Source organism: Lissotriton helveticus, chromosome 8 (assembly GCF_964261635.1).
Source record: "Lissotriton helveticus chromosome 8, aLisHel1.1, whole genome shotgun sequence".
Lineage (NCBI taxonomy): Eukaryota > Metazoa > Chordata > Amphibia > Caudata > Salamandridae > Lissotriton > Lissotriton helveticus.
The window spans coordinates 1,376,057,434-1,376,080,438 of NC_136069.1; the positions used below are offsets into that span (position 1 = coordinate 1,376,057,434).

The 23,005-nt window shown below is 43.6% G+C and overlaps 1 protein-coding gene across 1 annotated transcript in view; it reads left to right on the forward strand.

The window, feature by feature from the left end:
• GBE1 (1,4-alpha-glucan branching enzyme 1) overlaps nt 1–23,005 on the forward strand; it is a 686,238-nt gene that overhangs the window by 165,034 nt on the left and 498,199 nt on the right. The window contains exon 3 of the mRNA XM_078658343.1: nt 7,245–7,360. Coding sequence (XP_078514469.1) covers nt 7,245–7,360 — 116 coding nt within the window. The remainder of the gene's footprint in view (nt 1–7,244; nt 7,361–23,005) is intronic.

Genomic DNA, 23,005 nt, shown 5'->3' on the forward strand with positions numbered 1-23,005 from the left:
CAAAACCAAGGTATCCTGACCCCCTACTGGCCGAATCAAAGTGCCAAGAAGACAACCCTGGCTATGGACAACCGAGCCCACGATTATTCTCAGTACTGCGAGGGGCGCGCAGCAACAGTACAGAGTACAGGGAAAATGGAGAACACAATGCACCTAGGGCACACGTGCACAGAAGTAGACCCACACTGGAGTGGAGCTGGGTTTCCAGGACAATAAACATCAAAACTGGAAGACCGTGACATTCTAAGCATAATGCACCCCTACACAAGAACTTATTGGAAATCTGTTCCTGGAACATCAGTGGGCTGGGAGACAAGACCTTATCTGCATACATTTGATATAATTTCGCTCCAGGAAACAAGGAGTGAACTACCAACTGCACTGCACGGCTTTAACATGCTCTACCTACTGGCAACTAGAAATGCTAAATTCGGCCACACCAAGTGAGGCCTAGTTACATACACCTCCATAAGCAGCATCTACGCAACAGAACTCTTATCATACAACCTAGCGCCACCTGATGAAATACAAGTAAGCCGAATTACCCTACAGGGGAAGACAAGCAAAGAACATATAATACTTGTAAACCTCTATCTGCACCCACGCGATAAAAACAAAGGGAGTCAACCACTAAAGGAGGAGTTGGTGAAAATAATAACAGAAGAGACAACAAATAATTGGATAATCACAGGAGACTTCAATTTAAACATGCTGAGGAGACGAGCTGATGACATAAACTCAGAGGAGGATCCATTTGCTTGGAAGGAAATGCTCTAAGACATTAACACAGACGGAAGACTCACAAACATCTCGAAAAACCTATTTGACGTTCTTAGAGCAACTGGGCGCACATGCATTAAACGGCAGATTCCCCGGAGATCGCCCGCAAACAGCAAGATTTAATGACGCAGTAACAAGGTCAACAATTCACTGCACATTCTGCTCTTGTTGCATGTTCAAAAAAGTAAAAAAACTATTACATTGGGAGCAAAGATTTTAGCGACCACTTATTCCAGGAAATCACGGTAGAAGAGTCCTCATTATATAAATTGCCCCCAGCAAACACAATCTGAGAATATACCAACAACAAGAGAAGAGTTAAATGTAGTATCAACGATCCTGAAGGACTACTCTTTCGAGCAAAACAACTCTGGAAAGAAGGGAAAGCAGTTATCCCCGACATAATTGGAGGCTGGGAGGCATTCACAAACGCCCTACGTAACCTCTACGGAGATACAAAGAGCCACTTTGGAAACGGAAGAATAAAGTGCCAGCAAAATCTATGGCCAGGCTCCAATCTACGGAATAACGCCAAATTAAGAAAGCTAAAAACATGGATGAACCGCACATTGCGGGGGCTGAAGAAAGATCCCTCGGCATTACAAGAGCTGAGGCAGTTAAAAGCTACTCGCAAAAAACTTATTTGGCAAAACAAAAAGGAAGCCGAAGAATCTCTATGGGCCAGACTCCTGTACGATATCAAGAACAATAGCGCACAATTTTGGAAGAAGATTAATGCCCTATCTAACCCGCAAGGTCAGTGCATCAGCTCCAATGTCACAGAAGAAGGATGGATAACATACCTTGAACTTCACTTTAACAAAGATGAGACCTCCCAAATTGGCTTAAATACCCCTGCGCCTAGTATGGAAATTCAACAGTTCCAGCCAAACTTTAATGCAGGACATTGACTGAACTTCACAAACACCCAAGTTCACAAAACAATCTTGAAAGGTAGACGTGAAGGAGCTCCTGGCCCTAACGGGATTCCGCCCATTTTATTCAAACATGACTCTGAATTTTGGGCTACAGCCCTAAAACCTATCTTTGAAAGAATCCTGCAGACGTCAATATTACCAGCATCATGGAGAGGCTCAAAAATCTCTCCCATTTACAAAAAAGGCAACAGGAACGATCCAAAGAGCTATCGGTTGGTAGCTCTTTTGGAGAACAAAGCAAAATATTATGCCGTGGTACTCCTTCAAGAATTAACAACATGGGCCACAGAATTTAAAGCAATACCCTACAATAAAACCAGCTTCTGCAGAGACCTGGGCACTGCCACAAACATCTCCGCCCTCTCACTAATGATAGATGCTGCACTTTTAATCAAACAGCCTCTGTACATCTGCTTTATCGATTACAGTTCAGCATTTGACCACATAAACAGAAATATTCTGTGGCAAAAATAAAAAATGTTAGGTATTCCATCATTGCTCCTAAGACAACTAATCCTTCTGCACAGCAACATCTGGTTTCAAGTAAAGTTGGGGGCAGAAGACCATTTATCGAAAAAGATGAACACAACTTCAGGATTAAAACAAGGGTGTGTATTAGCCCCAATACTATTCAATCTATTTATGGCCGAGCTTTCAGTCCAACTTAATGGAAGCAACGTGCAAGCCCCGAAACAGGGAGGTCGCCAGCTATCTAACCTCCTATACGCAGACGATTTAGTACTCATCAGTCGTACACCTATAGGATTTCAACACCTGCTGGACATCACAGCTCAATACTCAGATACCAACAAACTAAGTATTAACCAAGACAAAACAAAAGTCATGTGTGTAAATTACCAGAAAAAAACCAAAATACAACTGGCACCTGGCAAAATGCAAGCTTGAAGTCGTACAAGACTACAAATATCTGGGGGTCATGATCGACAGCAAAGGTAATTACTAACACAATTTGAGGCAACAAAAAGAGGGAATTAACTGCAGTAGCATTAAGAAACCTGAAGAATATAACTGCTGGCCCAAGCTTTCTCCCTCTGACCAAGGTGATACAGGCCAAACTTATACCTACAATCGCCTATGGAAGCGAAGCCATGAGAGCGAGGGACGCGGAAACATTAAATGGCACCATCGCAAGAGCGCTGAGAATAATATACGGGTTGCCTGGATAAACCTCTCCGGCGCAAATGAGGCTGGAATTCGGGATACAAAGACAGGAGCTAGCCAGAAAAGGAGCCTTTGTTAAAACCTGGTTCAAGATCAAAAAAGGGCAGCCAGAACGTTAAACTTCTACTTGTGGAGAGCAGTAGAAACGACAAACTTGCCCAGCTAGATATTTCTTGGACACTGCACTGGACCAGTTGGGGTTACGGCAACTCTGGGCAACGTCTGGGACCATGGCAAGCTTCAAGAAAATCATAAATAACATTGTTAAAAAAGAGTCTATCTTACAAGACAAAGCGTCCTTGACAGAACATTCGCATGGCTGGCTCACTATCCCATCCTACAGTAAAGCGACTCCTCAAGCTTACCTCCTTTCTAACTTCTCCACAACCACCAAAGAGAAGCTTCTGAAATTTCGGTTAGGTCTATTACCGACGGTTTACCATCTGCCCCATTGGATGCGCCCTCCAAAGCCAGCAATGTGCCGTCTTTGCGGGGAAGGAGAGGAGGACATAGTCCATATCATAACAATTTGCCGTGAGCTGATGTGGGAGCGCTGGTTCCTACTCAGACCTCCTTTCAACAAAAAACAAAGACGGTCGTGCAGACAAGCGGTGCTTGCAAGCTTCTCTGGCGAAGACATTCAACTAAGCTGTTGTCTGGTAAAGTTTTTAACTGCAGCTGACCTTCGTTTTAAAAAAGTGTATACAACCATAAGTGTTTTAAGCACATAATTTCAAGCATTTTTGCACATGTAAGCCTCAAAGGAAATAATCAATATATTTTTTGCACAAACCAATGGAAGTTGAGGTGGCACTATGCACTTTAAATCTGCACCTCTCGGCCTGTCATCATTCTGCAGCCAAGACTCTGATAAGGGGTAATTCTATCTTATGAACTGCTGCTAATATTTGCCAACCGAAATGAAGAAACATGGTTATGGATCACCAAGGGGGGGGGGTGGGTCTTCTCCGCAATTTTAACGTGTTTTAAACTGTGGCTATCAGCCTTTTTTAAACTGAGGTTTTATTGCTTATAAGAGATGGTCAACTTTTGTAATGGTATTCACAGTTTTCTGTTGCACAGGCTAAAAAACATTCAAAAGAGTACATTCCATTAAACATATAAAGACACATGAAATATATATTCGTCTCTGAATACGCTCCGTCTTGGGGAGCCCTGTTTAAATTTGGAAGGGTTTGAAAACCCATTGGACTGGGGCATACGATTGAATTATTTGATGTGCGATTTAAATATATAACTATATATGAACAGTGGAGGAACTCGAGCATACTAGATCTGAGCGCCGCCTTCGATACCGTATCGCACCCGATCCTTCTGCGTCGCTTAGAGGAAGTCGGTGTCACCGGCATGGCCCTCCAGTGGTTCCGGTCTTTTTTAGCCAATCGGGCCTTTAGCGTGACCGTCCCGCCGCACCAGTCCAAATACCATCCTTTGGATCTGGGGGTTCCACAAGGCTCCTCGCTGAGCCCTACGTTGTTTAATCTTTACGTAAGGCCGCTAGCTGAGGTTGTCAGGCAATGGGGCTTGACAATGGTGTCGTATGCCGATGACACCCAGCTGGCGGTCACGATCAGCGGGGATGCCGATGTTGACGCCCCCAGATTCCAACAAGGACTACGGGCGGTCGCTAGCTGGATGACGTCCAACTGTCTCCAGTTGAACGCTAGCAAGACCGAGGTCATGATTTTTGGCAAACAACCGGAACTCTGGGGAGAGAGATGGTGGCCAGGGGAGTTGGGTCCGGCTCCCATCCCAGTCGCCGAGCTTAAAAACCTCGGGGTCTGGTTGGACCCGTCCCTTACGTTCGCTTGTCACATCAAGCGTACGGCGGCCTGTTGTTTTGGTATCCTGCGCGGGTTGCGTCCAGTGCTCAAGTTCTTTGACGCCTCCACTAGGCAGCTCATGATCCAAGCCACCGTCATCTCTAGGCTGGATTATGCGAGCTCCCTGTTGGTAGGTTTGAACCAAGTTGAGATTGGACGTCTGCAACGGATTCAGAACGCCGCTGCAAGATCGGTGGTAGGACTACCAAGATCTTGCCCTACCTCCAGCACGCTGCGCTCATTGCACTGGCTCCCGGTGGCCCAGCGGATTCAGTTCAAGGTCCTTTGTGTCGCCTTTAGGATTCTGAAGGGGTCCCCGGCGGAGATTCTGTCGACACTCTTGACCCACTATATTCCAGCCCGAGCGTTAAGATCCGCGGATCTGGAATTGGCTGTGGTCCCGCGTTTCAAGCGGAGTAGAGTTGGGGGGCGTTCCTTTAGAGTCCGGGCTGCGGTGCTCTGGAATTCCCTCCCCCCGGCGATTCGCGCCCTTGGGGATCTACTGTCTTTTCGCCGTGCGGTGAAAACCTTTTTATTTCCTTAGTTTAATTTTGTCTGTTTATTCTTTCGTTGTGTTGTGCAGCTGCCTTGTCGGGCGCCAGGACGCTCCTTGGCTGGAGCATCTGTGCGCCTAATAAAAACGCATAACATAACATAACATAACTACAGATATCAACATAAATTTGACGAGTGGTTACAATAGCCACGAATTATGAAATTAGAAGGAATGATCAGTGAATTTTACTGAACGGCAAATATAGGGTTATATTCAGCTAAAGATGCAGAAGCCCTGAGGGAGTTGTAAGGGTTACACCCGCATACGACGAAACGCGTTGGCACAAGGGAGTGGAAGAGAAAGAAAAATAATAAAAGGATTAAAGACAGAGACAAATATATATTTCATGTGTCTTTATATGTTTAATGTAATGTACTCTTTTTGAATGTTTTTTAGGCTGTGCAACAGAAAACTGTGAATAGGGTTTTCAACTTTGTGTTGAGCTTTGGAGGGATTGGGTGTTTACTCTCCCTTTCTGTGAGCACGGCTGTACTGTGGGGGTGGAAATTGTTCAGAAACAGAATAATTAGTGTAAATTTTACATGAGCGCTCACCATCTCTTTAAACACCGCTTATTTTTGTAATTTTTAACTTTTGTAATGGTTTTAATTAACTGCACAATAAACTTACTTACATGAGATGCAAGCTAGAAAGTAACTGGAAAGGCAGACGGTAGGTATTCCCATAAATACTAACATGCAAAATATGAGAAAAGGGCTCGATGATGCTTGTGTAGCAGAGTCACCACTGAGATGAAGAGTTTAAGGTGGGTGATCAAAAGGCTTAGTCATAGTCATTGAGTAAATGGGTAACATTTAGCCACTTAGTCAGGAAGCACCATATCAGGGTCCTTGCAGATCTACATAACTGGAGATTTTCCAGTCACTGTAGTGGTGCCCTAGATGACAGTAGCACTCTGGATTTTCAGACTCCAAGAATGGACTGGTCTGAATGACTGCAATCAGCCAAATTCTGGCATATTTGTTCCATTTGGAAAGGATGCCGGGAAGAGCATCCGGCACTGTCCAACTTCTAGAATGCATTGTGAATGCTGGTGTCTACAGAACACCAGACATTAATCCGGACAGGTGCACTTCTCCTCTGGTGGGAAACCTTATGCACTCCCTTCAGGCAACCAATGAGCAAATAGTTAAACAGGAGAAAGAGGTGATGGATGGGCTATTTCTTTCTCTATGTGCAGCAACCATCCTCATTCTACATTTTTCATTCATGCATATTTACGAACATCTAAGACAAAACTTAACAAGTGCACTGAAGGTGAATGTGATACGTTTTCACTGAGTCCTATGATTGTGGATATTGTTGCAAATACAATCCAGTTAATGCATGTAAAGGTCCAAAGTTATTAGAAAAGAGCACAACAATGACCCGCTGATGAGAGGTTACTGGACTAAGGTAATGGATGTTATTCTGGAATCATTTATATACAAGATAATATATTATATATAAGATCTGTTTTTCGGTTTCATGAATGTTTGCTCAGAATTTTATAGAACGGTTATAGAAAGGAGATTATGATTATTGATATATTTTATCAAGTTTCTTTTTAGATTATAATTTTGTATTGTTTTGATTTTGTGTCTCTATTTCGAGATTCAAATCTTGAGTAAGGTACTGAATTGAATTGGCTGTAGAAGAAACGCTAATGTTAAGTTTCTGCCAATAGTTTTTCAAAGTTAACAGAATCTGCAGTTTGCATTGTACTTTAAAAAGCATTAACTCCTTTATCCGGATCCAGGTTTTATATTTGCCTTCAAACACATTTGCCACTTGTTTTGTACAATGTTGACATGAAACCCCTTAGAATAATTGTAGATTTGATGCTGTGCTGTAGTAAGTTTACAGATCGCAATTTAATTTACCCACATTAAGCTATGCGAGTATTGACTTTATATCTTTTATTTATTTTACATTTTTTTGCAGATGATTGGAATCATTTTTCTCATCCTTACAAAGAAATTGGTTATGGAAAATGGGACCTTTATCTCCCACCAAGAGAAGATATGACCTCACCAATTCCACATGGCTCAAAGTTAAAGGTATGTCATGCACTGATTTGTTTAATATGTATAATGTGTTCATTTGTATTATTTTTTTAACAAACCTTATTACATTTTTCATTTTTATAAACCTACTTTGATCGTTCCGACAAGCAGTTGACGCGGAAGCATGGGTGTTTGTTTTCCGATAGCAATAATTAACAGTGCAACATTAAAAGTGCCTCCCATATTCAAAGAAATATTATGGGGGATGATAGGTATATAAAATCTCATCTTGAGATCAGATTCCTGTATCTTCGACTCGTAATTTTTCACAGTTCATTCTTAATTCGCTGACAATACTGTGGTCTATTAATGCATTGTCTGAATTACTTAAATCTCTCCTTTAAAACCTATTGTTGTAAATCAAATGTGAGTCTATTGTACTGTGAATTTATATGTATTGTACTGTGAATTTAAACAGCACTTACTGCCCATGACATGATGTTGAAGCCCTTTGCGATTGGGTAGCACTTTCTAGCGCTAGTTCTAAATGGTTTTGGTTAGTCGTATGTTAATAGATTTGTCAGATCGATAAGTTACCTGCCATTTTTAGTCTCAAAGAAGTGATTTGTTACTGATGAAGATATTTTAGTTATGATTAGTTTTATTATTACTGTCCCCTCAACCATACAACCAGCTTCAGTGTTAATAGGGGAAGACAGTAGGGCGGAGTTAAAATACAATCAAATTCACGTCTACTTGAAATATCAAGAATACGTCAGCATATCTAGAAATTCAACTGTTGATTAAAAAACAATTTTCAATTCTTTGCAAATAATTTTCCCTTACCCAACATTTTAGCATACAATGTTTCCTTTATGTAAATCTTTTGCTAGTTAATTGAACCTCTCTTAGTACTCTGGGGATTCTTCCTTCTTCCAAATAATTGGTATAGTGGAATGGCCTATCTCAATTGCTATGGAACAGCCTCCGACATCTCTGCTTCTCATTCCCAGATCCAACATTTGATCCAGGGATGGATTAGTTGCAATAGAATTCTTAATAAACCATATAACTTTTTATGAAAGTACCTGGATCCTGGGGCAACTACAGATCATGTAAACCTATGTCCCTGCTTCGTTTGCATCTAAGGCAAGCATTGTTAATATTGTTACTTCATTTGTGCAACCAATTGGTGGAATAATACAGTAACCATAGCCAAAGGTCTACATATGCATTGCCTTATTGTTAAAATAAAATACTTCCTCCTACTCTCTCCAACTTGGATTAATACCTACTTCTCTGAATCATTTATTTAGCAATTTGGTAAAAATTAATTCAGGATTTCTTTTGATGTTCCTGAATCAATCTTGTTCGTTGTGATTGCTTTTGAGGGGGCAGAAGGGGAAGCAAATAAATACGCGATTTCCCTAGAAACGTTCATTTGGGGCCAACGATATTTCTTAACAAGCTTGTAATTTGAAAATAGGGGAGTTTAGCTTTACCAGATTCCAAGGAAATTATTTTGCTGTTCAAAACCAGTCCCCTATTTTCCCAAGGCCACCCTTTTCCCATCTCCGTATTTCTGTTGGAGAGTTGAGAACAATAAATTGAAAGGGAATTGCAGCATGCGAATTCGAAATTTTTAGAAAATGTCGAAACTGTAGCTCTATCATTTTTTTGTTTTTTTTGTTTACACTGCTAGATTTCTGTATCTAACTGACTTGGGATTTGGTGCCTGAAGTATTGGGTGATCAGGATAGAGGAACAATGCCCCATTCATTTTCTCTGTAAAAGAATAGTCAAAAGTCTTTTCATTGACTTTATAAAACAAGAAGGAAGTAATTGGAAAAGCCCTGGTGCGATAACATTTCCAAATTGGAAGTAACACCTTTCCCAGCTTCTAATAGGAGATTTAACTTGCGTTGATTTACCCAGGGAGAGGTTTAATCCATATAAGAATGCTAATTTCTGAATCCTCTTTATTAAAGAATTGGTTGGATAAAAAACAAGGAATAGCAGTAAAGAAAAAAGTAAATAAAGGTAATATATTCATTGTAATCCTAGTAATTCTACCTGTAATCTAAATAGGCAGATTTCCACAATTATGCAACATAGTAAGTGGGCCATACCTTAATTTCTGTAATTTTTTAACCCTAAATTCCTAATAAGATGTGCATCCTAGTTAAAGTAAAATGTCTGTCAGAGATAAAACCTGCACACTGGTGTAAAAATTTGATTTTCAGATCTCGCTAGTATTGACTTTATGGTCAGCAAGGGCAGTAAAAGACGGCACTTGTTGAAACAGCTTTTCTATTACTGAAGTATCAGATTTCAGATGTAAAACGAGATCTTCTACATAGAGTATGAACTTCGGGCTTCCTGAAATTGCTGCTTTAGTTTCTTCTTTCTCCCTCCACACACAGGCTAAAGGCTCAATAAAAAGGGCAAATAAAGTTGGGGACATCAGGCAACTATGTCTAGTGCCTCTTTCTCTTTACTGGCTCTGTAGCTCTGCCATTCAAAATCAATGTGGCTAAGGACCCTTCATAAATACTGCAGATTGACCTGATGATCTGGGCAGGAAAACCCATTCTCTCCATCTCCATAAACAGATATATTTCCAGCTCCCAAAGTCGAAGGACATTTCAGCATCCAAGAATAAAACTGTTTCTGGTGTTTTTAGCTACAGTGAAAAAGTTGGTTGCTTCGGTTAACAAGCGTGTATTATTGAATAATTCACGGTTCGGTATCATTGATTAATTTTGGCATTACTGCCACTCCTCTCATTGAGGTGATTTCCATGAAGATTTTATAATCTGCATTGAGCAGTGTAACTGGTTGAAAAGTGTTTACTTCAATTAAATCCTTATCTTTCTTAGGGAAGCTAATGAGGATTCCCTTTTTGAAAGAAGGTATATGTATGCCTGTCAAAATTCTGTTAAATAGAGTTGTAAGGGGCATTTTTTATCAGCTCAATAAGATATTGGTACCGTTTTGCGTTCACGGAGCATTTCAGCTACCCATCCTATGATAAGTGGCAGTTTGCTGGAACCCCAGGACATTGCTATGGCGTGCTTAGACAAGAGGTATCCCTACACCACCCATTGCTGCTCTACTTCCGTTAGATCAGTAGGCTCCCACACATTTAGGAGTCCCATTTTTGGCGAAAAGTGAATGTGTTTGCCCAAAGCATCTTTCATCTTGGTGGTGGCCTTGAAATTTGCCGTTAAGACCAATTTCCTTTCTTTGGAATTCCTGTGAACCTTTGTTTGGACCTCCTCAGTCGGTATTGCTGATGTTCAAGCCTAGCCCTGATGTCTTGTAGTTCTTTCACATCTGCCTAATCCGTTCTCATTGGCTGTCTTCGCAGCCAGAGTCTCTGTTGACGTTCTTCCAGTTGAGTTGCATAGCTGTCAATCCTTTTCTTAGTCTCAAGCATTTTAATATTTGGTACAGAAGCTAAAGAAGCTTAGTTAGTCTATAACTTTTTCAGTTCCATTAGACTAATCCTATGCATTCCACTGGCTACATCGGCTGAATTATGGGGGCCGGGGGGAGAGAACTTGCATAGTTGGTTGCATTGGTTGGACTTGTGATTGAAGTTGTAATTGCATACTTTTCCCGAAAGGGGCGTGTTTAATGTGGGCTGCTGTCTTAGCTTGCAATTGTGTAATTTCAGTCACATTGGGATCTTGCTTAGAGAAACCTACCGATTTTAAGGGGTCTAGCTCTTCATCCTGTGAAGGTAGTCTGGTGGACTGCAGCACTTTCAGCTTTGATTTGTCTTGTCATTTTCTTTGACAATGTTTTCTTATGGCCTATATAATTTTGTATTCTTGATGGTGTCTGTGCTTTTAAGGTAAATGGAGAACATGTTACAATTACCTGTCCTATTGCACCGTATTATCAGATAGGCAATGTGTGCTTAGCCAATGCACAGAACTACATGTTTTGGAATATGCTTGTTCATACTGTCCATAAATCTAGAAAATAGTTCAGTAATATTTTGCCTAGAAGGATCAGAATTAATTGACAGAGATGGGTATAGTCATGGGTTCAGTTTAATAGGTATCGGAACAGACGTGTTACATAATTCATGCACATTTTGAAAATAGCTCACATGCAGGGTTGTGCAAGGAGTTCATGTACGAGAAGAATTGTCAGTTTCTTTTGGTGCGTTCACTGTATCCATAACTTGGATGCGATAGCCACAGTTTTTAGTCATCCTACTCATTTCCATAATCCACATGCAATTTTGTCTTTAATTACATTGTTTAATATGTGCTGTTCCGAGTCCCCACAGTTTTGCTTGAGGGTCAGGGGTGTGTCATTCTTCTAGTTTCTTGGGTTAAATCATGTGCTAATTATGCTAACAAGTTTGTTCTTACATCGATTAAGGGAACCAGAGTCCAAATTATATGTGGCTTTGAGGCAGCCTCCTAATTTTTGAGAGTTCAGACTTACTTTTTTTTCCAGTTTGAAGATTATCTGGGTATTGCCAGCTATTAGAAGAAGTCCAGGATGAAGAATTTCATGAGTTCCGGGAGTGGTTTGATATAGACATTGTGCAGAAGTGGGGCGATAATTGATATTTGCAGAACTTCTGTCCTGAGGATCTATCGGTTTGAGGAGAATGAGGGAATAGATATGATGCTTAGCCTGCTATTGTGGTAGAAGACTTTCGAATCTAGTATATTTCTTTTTGTAAGCCAATATCTTTTAGTCTGCTTAGTAAGGTTTTGTGATGAAGTGTGTCCAACGCTACAGATAAGTCCAAAAGAAGAAGTGCAGTCACTTCATTTTAATCAACTGAAGTTTTCAAATTGTCTGAACTTTAGATGGAGGAAGATTGAGCATTTTTCCTTCCGGAGCAGGTGCCCGTTTGCTTATCATATAGTAATGTGTTTTCCTCCTGAAAACTTAAAGATCTGGGAGAAGGTAAACTTAGCAATAGGTATGTTGAGTCTGTTCGTTCCAAGTTCTCTATCAGTGGATGTATATATGTGTAAGGTTTTGAGTTTTTATTCACCTGTAATCCTACCAAATTCTACAGAATGTTTGTGTAATTCATGAACAATGTTTGAGAAAATGTAGTGAGTTAATATAGATAAACTCTGTGCTTCCCTAAAAAACGATTTGAGTATTTCGGCCCAAAGATGAGACTTTAAAGGGTTGGGAGCTGTTTTGTGTTTTGAAGTGATGTCATTACACTAAAATCACAGGGATAGTGGATGCGACCTCCTGTGCTTTTTAAGCACAATGCCATCAAAATATGTGACCTCACCGGATCTCTGTTTTGAACCACAAGTACTTTTACATTTTGTTTAAGTAAGATGTATTAAAAACCAAAAGCAGCAGCTTGTTATTAAAGGTATTTAATAATAAAAATGACCAACTGTTAAAAACAGCAAGAGCAAAAGGCATAGTTACTGTTGGAAATCCACCTTTTCTCTGTGATCACCCCAGATTTTTTGTCTTTTGCTGAACACTATATTTTATGCTTTAAAACTCTGTGTAATTTACCCCTGCTATCCAATGGTAAAGCATCTGTTCTCCCACTTCAACCATGGCTAAATTGGCTTATTCCCGTTTGGCACATTTAACTTGCCTCTAAATCCCCAGTAAATAGTATACAAATTGCACCCTGGGTCTGGAAGTTAAATGCCACTTGTGGACTGCAGCACATCCACTATAGTGGCAATGCAAACATGGCTTCAGGCCTAGCATGTGTATCCTGACTATTGCAGAGGAAATAGCAGTGTAGCTTGTTAAAATAAGTTTTTTCACAGCTGAGGCACTCGACACAGGGCTGCATGTTCTTCACCATGCAAGGGACTTTTCTGTCCCAACAAGCCGTTGAGCAAGGATTTGCTGAGACCATTGATTTTGGCAGGCAGAAAAACCTCTAAGCTAGAAAATTCAAATGTAATGCTCATCTAACACTTTCAGTGACCCAGATAGTTTTTGTAAGTTAGCCTGTTCAAAATATTTACCCTTTGGACATGGCCTCTTTTTTTGGGAGCTCATAATCCTTCAATGGGGCAAGCGTGGAAGCTGTTGCTCGGCTGGTTATACTGAAGCCGGGTACCTTTGCCTTGAGGTCTTGCTGAAATGTTTTGGATGACCAAAAGCTCAGAGGGACAAACCTGATTTTCTTGCTCGCTGTGGTAGTGCGAGTAGTGGTTAATCCTATTCCTCTAGAGATTGAACATTTTCCAATTCCCAATTTTATTAGCTTTTGGTCACTTCCAAGGCTCTGAGGACCAAGGGACAGCCGTTGGAGTTCTGGACCCACTCGAGCAGAGTCCACTAGCACAGCCCAGTCAGAATCCACTTGCCACTGGTCACTCCAGGAAAAGGCCTCCAGCAGCTTTTAGGGTGTCTGTAGTAACGGAGGAGGCCAGGAAATTCTCCCTTAAAATCCATCTCCTAGCCCTTTGTAAAAGTGGAAATACGTTCTGGCTATTCTATTCTCCACTCAGGTTATCCAGCAGGTTTCTTCCTCTTTTGTTTATCTAGAGGTGTTCTGAAGAACTGAGGTAGGTGTGACTTTTGTTCAATTCACTAACCAGTAAACGGCGATAAATTCTCGACTCTCCCCATAAATTGGTAAATAGTACCCAAGGGTATCCCCTCACTCTTTCCTAGCAAATCCAAAATGACATAACCTTTCTGCCTCTGAAGGAGTCCTGTGGCACACCCAGGTGTTTGTCAAGGAACATGAGTATTTCTCTTCCACCCAGCTATACCAAACTGTTTCTGGGACCAGCTCTCTTCCCCAATTATACTGGAGGCAGGTGGGGTGGCGATCAAGTGTATCCTTGGATCAAACGGCTCCTCTTTCCTAGGTTTCCCTAATCTCTAAACTATAAAAGTACAGAAGTTAGTGAAGTTTCTAGAGCCTCCTCTTCTACCATTCTTGGTTTAAACTAGATCATACACTTCACCCTTGCCAACCTGCCAGGTCCAACCAAGGTTCTGTGTTCTGAGAGCAGATTTTCACACCTCTTCAAAGGAAAGCATTGACCGGTCCAGGTGAAGACAAGTTAATGCTAATTAACCCAGTGGAGCTTCAGGTAGGGAAATTATAGCTAAGCAAATGTTAACGTCCCCTTTTATTTAAAAGAAAAAAAATAATAATCCAACTTAAGAATTGAATGAAGAATAGTGGTTGAATGGACTTTGTAGCTTATTCTTGGGCCAAAGCCGCAACAAAAGGCTTTTATCTGTTCTCTTACCATTTTGTACAAAACAATTCAAAGCCCTAACAGTGAAAATAGCTTTTGGGGGCTAGTCAATGTAAAAACCAGCCAACCACAATTTCTTACATACTCCATTTTTAAATGAGGTATCCTTCCTTGTAGACTGCAAGGCCTACTTAATATTGAAAAGTAGGTTTGCCTCTTGTCAAAAAGTTATTTTGACAGGTCTCCTTTCAGGTATAAAAGCGACAGTCATGCTACACATACAGGCCTTAAGCATGTTGTCCTTGCCAGCATAGTAAATGGCAACCTGCTGCAGTCCACAGTTGGCATTTAACTTCCGTGCATTTGGTGTATGTTCTGCACCATATATTAAGGTCTTACAAGAAATTTTAAAGTGCCAGTTGGGAATTAGTCAATTTTTAAAATGTTTTAGGGGTCTCAGGAAACGCAACGGGGACTGGACAGCAGCAACTCAGTGTACAGATCTCAAACGCCAGCAGAATCAGTTAACAAAAAATGGGAGTGTCCATGCAGAAATAGGAATCTCTTTACACTTACCTAGGGTAGCATATAGGGCTTTGAATAGTCGTACCTATAATACAGAAGCTAGATAATGTGGCTACTATTTGCGTAAAAAGAATACAAATCTGAATCTACATTTCTTGAGATAAGCTGGCCCCAATTAACTCGTTCCGACAAGATCTTTGTCAGCTAGATGATTTTGTTTGATCTGCAGAGCTATGTAAAACCATTCTACATACCTAGTTATGATCCAGTTGAGTGGGTCTCTGGCTTATTTGGCATGCCTTTCAATCATGTGGATGACCCTCCCCTCTTGCTTACTTGAGGTAGAGTTTAATAGTATTTGTGCCTGGACAAAAAGGTTACCTTGATTTAATGACCTGGTAAGCCATTAGTTAGTGAGGGTGCTTGGCAATCCATTGCTGGCTAAGAGGACAAAATTACTTGTTGCAGGGTCTGGTTGCCATAGACATTTTGCTTGGCAACGTGGTATGCAATCCATATATCCTAGGGGAACCCATTATAAAAGGTTGTTGGTAAGTGGCATACTTTCAAACACCATTTGCATATACAGAAAAATGGCAGAGATATGAAGTGCTATACATAAACAAGTTATTGGTCACATTTATTACCTTGGTTCTCACACAAACTGGAACGTCAACCCACTTGGACCCTCAGTATGAGGGGCCTGTTAATTTCAGTGCATTGGTACCAGCAGTTACAGACCCATTGAAGTTATGAGATCATTGATGTTTCTTTGGCTCTGTTTATATTCTGAGGGATTTAGGCTGCATGAAACCTCAGTGTGAAAATCTGTGGGGAAAATGAGGAATTACTGGAAGAACCAGAGCTGAAATTAACGATTTCCCAGGGATTGTTCCTTTCTAAGGGGGCCCTCTGAGCCCAACTTGTGATTGTACGAAGTTCCCCACCATCAGACCTACGAAAATACTCCTAGTATTGGTAACTCCGGGAGTGGGGAAAATGTAGACCTTTTTCTGAGTCACTCCTTTTTTTTAATTTTTTTTAAATTAATTTGTTTATTGGCATTTCAAGTACAAAGAAAGACAGCAGATCAATGCATCGGCATGTACATAAATAATGCAGGATCATAGACAAGTGATTATAAGTTACACATATACAATAGTACATTTATAGACCAGCTCCCCTCCGTGCGAATACATCATACCTGATTAGATAGTCTTGTGGTAGTGTGCCCCTCAGGAATCCCCCGCTTCCCAGTCAGTCGTGTAATCTGTACTTGAACTCACCCCTCAGCGTCACCAGCGTACATTCTGATAGACGGGTGTGGCAGTCAAAGTGTCAGGGACCTATAGTTGGGTATTTAAATGTCAGCTGCAGGACAATTTCCCTCCGCCAACGCGGCATCCGCCCCCCCCCCCCCCCCGTTGGGCATCTCGTATAAGGGCTCCCTAGTAAGGAAGAGGGACCAAAAGTTCTTAGGTCTTTGGTAGTAGTTCGCTATATAATTCCGTTTGCATACTGCAATAGAGCATGTCTTTAGTTCACTGTGTCCGTGTGGGTGTTGGGCCTCGCAGCCAACAGAGGGCCACACATCGTCTGGCTAGGAGAAAGGCCATATCTACCAGTCGTCTAAGGTCCCTGGGGAGTGGCTTTGAGTAACGCAAGATAGCAAGGAGCGGGTCTGGAGTTAATGTCAATTCAGTGACACGGTTAACTTCTGCATTTACCTTGCCCCAGAAAGTTGCGATCCCCGACAGGCCAATGCGACATGGAGAAAATCCGCGACCATCACCCCGCATCTCTCACATTGCGGGCTCTTTCTCTGTGTAGTCGTTCTGGTGTATAGTGCACCTTATTCAGAAATTTGAGGTGAACTTATCTGTGGCGCCCATTGAGTGATATTAGTTTAGTGCTCGGCAATACAGCCATACATCATCCGTCAACTCCACCCCGAGATCTCTCTGCCACTCCATGCGAGGTTTAGTGTCTTCTGTGTCCCTCTCCAAAAGGGCTATACGGTACAGCCTGGAGACCATTTTAGCGGGTGATTTAGCGTTAACAGTTAAAGCCGTAACCTCTGGGGGTTCCACATATCCTCTCCCAATACATCTTTTAGGGCTTGTCTCACCCTATGGAACTGAAAGCCGTCTGCAAAGAGGTCCCCCATAGTGTGTAATTTCAGCGTTCTTAGCGACGCTATTACTCCTTGCCTTTGCATGGGTCGAGCCAATAGCACCATTCAAGAGCGGGGCGTACAGCAAGTTGCAAGCTTGGACTTATAGCATATGATGCCACGCATGCGTAACGAGTTTAACGAATCTAAAATGCAGGTGCGCCGATCTTGGGGTGAAAATAGCGCAGGCATTTATTTATTTAATTTATTTATGCGATTTTAAATAGCGCGGACTTTACCCGAAGGTGTCAGAGCGCTTCACAATAGGAACAGTAATGATACATGAGGAGAAAATTACAAGTGAACAAATTACAAAAGCAAACGTTAAGTTACATGAATCAAAAGTGACAATAGTGAGGCACCAAAATACATGAGGTAGCAATCGGTACATTACAGGAGGAAAAAGTGATATGTGTGCAGGTTACAAAAGCGTACAAAGTATAAGTAGAGGTATAATACTGCAATAAATGGCAGACACTCCAGCACAAGAACGAACGTTACGTAGGCAATGGTGGCACTTGTGCAAGTATCTAAAGCAAACAAAAAGTGAGAGGTAGCATACAGTGTGTTACACGAGAAAAGTGCAAGTTACAAAAGGGTACCATACACAGGTAAGGGGGTAGGGTCGGCTACAATAGTTTCTATTTGAATGTGTGGGATCTCGGCAGGTCCATGTATCCAATGGTAGGCATGGGAGCTTTGTGCCGCTCTATAATAAATTTCCAAGTCGGGGGCGCCCAAACCCCCCATCTCGTACGGCCGGGTGAGAATTTTCCAGGCCACCCATGGCTGCTTGCCCGCCCATGCAAGTCTAATCATCAGCGCATGCAGTTGTTGAAAATGTTTTGGACAGGACCATAGGGATATTAATGAAGAGAAAAAGGAGACGTGGGAAGACAATCATTTTCATGAGTGACACCCTCCCCATCAGCGATAGAGGCTGGCTAATCCATCTCTCAATGTCATCCTCCAGTTTGGAGATTGCACCCCATATTTTTCCCTCAGTACCACCTCAGAATCTGTATGCAGTCGGACTCCCAGGTATCGAACCGAGTCTGTGGTCCATAGTAGTGGGTATTCCGGGTCCACCTGAGGTAACGGGTTTTAGGGAACCCGGTGGTGCCAGGGGATAACACCCGAAGACCTCTGAGTTCTCCCTGTTCCGGACCACAGAAACACGGAGTCTTCTAGCTGTAGTCAGAGATCGAGTTTTATTGGCAGCTACCAAGTAACATGTGTCCTAGAAACACGACAACCCGGGTGTGTATTTCTCAGGAGACTGTTCGTTTTTACAGAACCAGCTTTCTCCTTATATACAGAAATAATAGCTGCAGGCATGAATTCTTAAGTTTACGATATGGTTATACACATATTTCTACAATAATACAAAGAGCGAAGTCATGTAGGCCAACCCATATTTTAGACGTCCAGTTTGTGATAGATTACCCGGCCAGGCCCGGAACTCCCATCAGATATCGATGAAACCTCAATAGAGCAGGGCACCTCCTAGTCATAAAACTGGCCATAAACAAGGAACATGGACAGGAGTGTGTGTGATGAAAACATGTTCTGTACGTAGTGAATGGTTTGTGGCATGTTATGTATTGATGCTATCTTATTCGGCCACTGGGTGAGGAGCTGCCCAAACAGGTTTGGCTGGAGGCAATGGAGTCAGTTGGGACAGGTCAGGGGGGAGTCAGAGAAGGTGGACGTGTCCTTTTAGATCAAGCTCGACCTTACTCAATTGACTTATCATGAGGGCAAGATGCAAGATGGATGCCGTTTTACAAAATGGAGTCTAAGGGGTCGGAACGGAAACTATGGTTTAGGGGTGTTGGCATCCCTCAATCATGAAGCAAATGCATAGGGATGATGTCCTAATCATTATCGGTCCGTCGACACCAAATTCGTCCTGGTACGTTGATATTTTGTGGCACGGGTGTTGGATCTCGATACCGGGATAACAGCAGGGTCCAGAATTTCAGAACCACACACCTGCACCGTGTGCAGGCGTGAGAGGGAACATAGTGGACTTATGCCAGTTGACATTAATACCGGAGAGGGAACCAAACAGCACCACCTCACGCAGGACTGGGGAGAGGTTGACTTCGGGTTCCCGGACATATGGAAGGGTGTCTTCTGCATATGTGGATACTATTTGACGATAGCTTAGGAACCGTATACCCCTCTGCCTGTGATATTCACGTAATGCACAAGCTAGTGGCTCAGCCGTCAGAGCATAGAGCATAGAGTATAGGAGATAGGGGACAGCCCTGATTCGTGCCCCTGCAAATGTGTATGTAGTCAGTAACCAAAGAACCAATCTGGATACGAGCAGAATACGATGATGCCAGAAGCTGGAGGAAAACAGCCCGACTCCCATTCGGCCAAGAACTTGCCGCATGAAAGGCCACTCGACCGAGTCGAAAGCCTTTTCCATGTCAAGAAAGATTGCCACCGCGGGAACCTCCCGGCGTGTGCTGCATGGCCGCGAACACCAGTATCGCCTCCCGCATGGTCGGCGGCATCACCCCAGAGGTGCAAATATCCTCAAATAACGCTAGCAGCTGCGGGATTAGTAGATCCAAGAATGCTTTGCTTTGTAAAAGGCCACTGTGAGGCCATCACCACCCAGCGCGCTACCAGCTTTCATCCCCAACAGAGCCCAAACTATCTCCTCGCGTTCAATTGGTCGCATTAGGAATTCCCTGTGTACATTAGACAACCACGGTAATTCAATGTGTTAGGTAGTCTAGAATACGCTGCTCCGGAGCAGGCACTCGGGAGGCATACAAGGCTGCATAGTATTCTCGGAACAGCTCCGCCACCTGTGTCTCAGTGACAGGCGGGTCCGATGGGAGTGCCATCATATCCGGAATCGCAGTTCTGTCTCTGCGTTGTTTACCCGTCTGTGCAAATACTTTTCCCGGGTGCTTCCCTTCACTGTAAACTCTGGCAGTGGCATACTTCCCAAGATGTTTTATTTCCGCATCAGCTTGTTCATGGTATTCACGTAGCGTCTGCGCTAGCTTGCGAGTAAGCGTTTTACTTCGATCGGTGATGCGTAGCGCCTCCAACTCTTTCAGCCTTTTCTCTAGAGTCTCTATACGATTCCGAATCGATCGAAGGACTCCCGCTTCTTTAGCGATAGCGACCCCTCTAATATATGCTTTGAAGGTTTTCCCGCCGCATCTGGAAATAGCAAAGCGTCCCTCCCCATCCATCTCTAGTGGCGTCAGTGTTATCGAGGTCTTCGGGTTCACCCATGTCAGTACCCCCCTAGCATGCAAGGTGAATCCTGCTGCGTGAACATTGCCCAGGAGGCCTTTAGTGTGGAGAACTGGGCTGTCCGGGAGGAGACTAGTCTCCTGAAGGAGTGCAATATCGACATGTCTCGTAAGGAATTGCAGTACTTACTGGACTTTTTGGTGGTCATTAAGACCGCAGACATTCCAAGTCGATGGGACCAGAGAATCTAGGGGTCCTTCAGGTGGGCCCACCTAGGAGTCATTCTTAGGGAAGGGAGTCACAGTGTAGAGTCAAGAGTTTGTACATCCGTACCGTGACATGCCTCAATCGTGTCATATAGCCAACCAGAATCCAAAAAACATTAAACCTCCCCATCAGATAATTCCCTCCTGCTTGCTTCATAGAAACAGAAAGGGTAAGTTCGCTAAAGGACCTGAGTCCCGGCGATCCTGTACTCGAAGACAGCATTAGAAACCACCAGAGGAACATACATTTGCAATCCAACCCCCCCCCCCCCCCCCCAATCCCCTCCCACGCCTGCCCAACCCCAACTTGGCTGCAATATTCACCCCTCCCATCCAAACAGTGAACACCCACTTCCCCCCCATATCCCTCCACATCAAAAAACATTCCACATGTGTTTATTCATGCTGGGGTGGATGTAGCTCGCTAAAAACAAAAATAAGAAAAATGCTTTTGTGGTCCCTAAGGACCGTTTCCCCCGCTTCACAAGGGCTGGGTTAGTCTTCAATCAGCACCCTAATCGCAACCCACCATAAGGATATCTTAATGCGATGAACCCCCCCTTCCCACCCAGGACCACCTCGCAGCCCTAGAGGTCCAAGGACAACCAGCGGGGCCTCCCACCCACCCCCAGAGAGGGCACAAATCTGAGCAGCAAAGTATCTAACACACCGGATATATGCCTCAAGGCCCTCCCCCCCACCCCCTTCCCCGACCACCCATCCATCGGGTAGGTCCAAACATAGCAAGGTAACTAAAGGGGATCGGCCACACCATGGCAGTATGGACCCTCTCACGAACCAATGCCAGTAACATCCCTCCTGATCACACAGCATACACAAAAAGTACCATTAGTGTTCGTATTTCGCGTTAAGTCCTGTTCTTCTAGTGATCCTCCAGCCGCCTCATACAGGAGTGCCCTCTCGGGAGAGGGCCGTCGTTCCTTCCTCAATTCTTTGAGGGCTTTCTGTAAAGCTTTAGGGTCAGTGAAAATCAAGGATCGCCCCTGTCGATTGACCCGCTGCTTCACTGGATACAATATCGTGTAGTCGGCTCCAATTTCTTGGGAGTTGTCTTTTCATTGGAACAATCTGTCGCCTCACCTCCTGTACTTTGACCGTGAAATCCGGGAACAGGAAAATTGTCGATCCCTCGATTTGTAATGGCTGTTTCTCTCTGGCACGATTCCTGTAGTTTAACAATTATGCAATTATAGGTCGGGGAGGGGCATCCGGCTTCGGTCTCGGACCTAAAGATCTATGGGCCCTCTCCACTACAAACATTGCTGAAAAGGCGGTGACCCCCATCAACGTCTTCAGCAACTTTTCTATGAAGAGCTCCATATTCCCTGTGGGGGTAGTTTCCGGCAGGCCGGTAATGCGGAGATTACAGCCCAGAGAACAGGCCTTCAAATCATCCGTCTTATCCTGAATGACCTGGAGGACCCTCCCCAACTGTTTGTGCTCCACGTCTAGGTTTGTGTGAGCCTCCTCCACCTCTGTCAGCCTTCGCTCCGACATATCAAGGCGTTCGGCGTGTTTATCCAGCCTCTCGGCCATGCGGTCCATTCAATAAGTGAGCGCATTTATCTTGGTTCCCAATGAGGCAATCCCACCCTGAAGGTTTTTTTCCATAGCTATCAGCAAGCCACGAATGTCTTGCTGTTGGTCCCCTCCGGCCGGATCCTGGTCACCGACCCCCCTCCTCCAGCCCCGTCTCGCTCGCCTTAGTCCTCTTCGGGTCAAATGATAATTTTGTTTGAGTTCTGTCCACCAGCCCCATTGCTGAACCACAGGTCGACTCCCCCCTAGAAGTAGTCCGCACAAGCCGGTAGACGTCAGGCCGGGTAACCACTTATAGCAGGATTATTAGGGACAGTGAGGTGAGTTACTAGCGATCGTATCTGTCGGGGTTGTGCTGTGCCCCCACAACGGGATATCCCTCTCGCCCCAAACCGCCTTCACCAGTCCTCCAATTGGCCTCTCCTCAGATGTAGTGAGATCCGCTGCCAAGTTTCAGAGGGTCTATCGGTCCCAGGGGCCGCTGTGGCTGTGCGCTGCGCCCCGGTATTGTGCCATCCAAAGGTTGCATGGAACGTCTGCTGCCTCACTTCTCTCTCCACAGGCTCACCCAGCAGCAGATGTCACAGGAGAGGGCATGCACTCCTCCCGGGAAGGGGGGCGCGTATCTACAGTACCCCCTGGAGCGTCTGAGGTTGCACTCAGCAGGCATACCTGAAAAGCAGCAATGTCCCGAGTCTTCAAAATGGTGACCAATCCTCCACCCAGACCGCCTCTAGGCCCCATAGCTCGCGCAGTACTA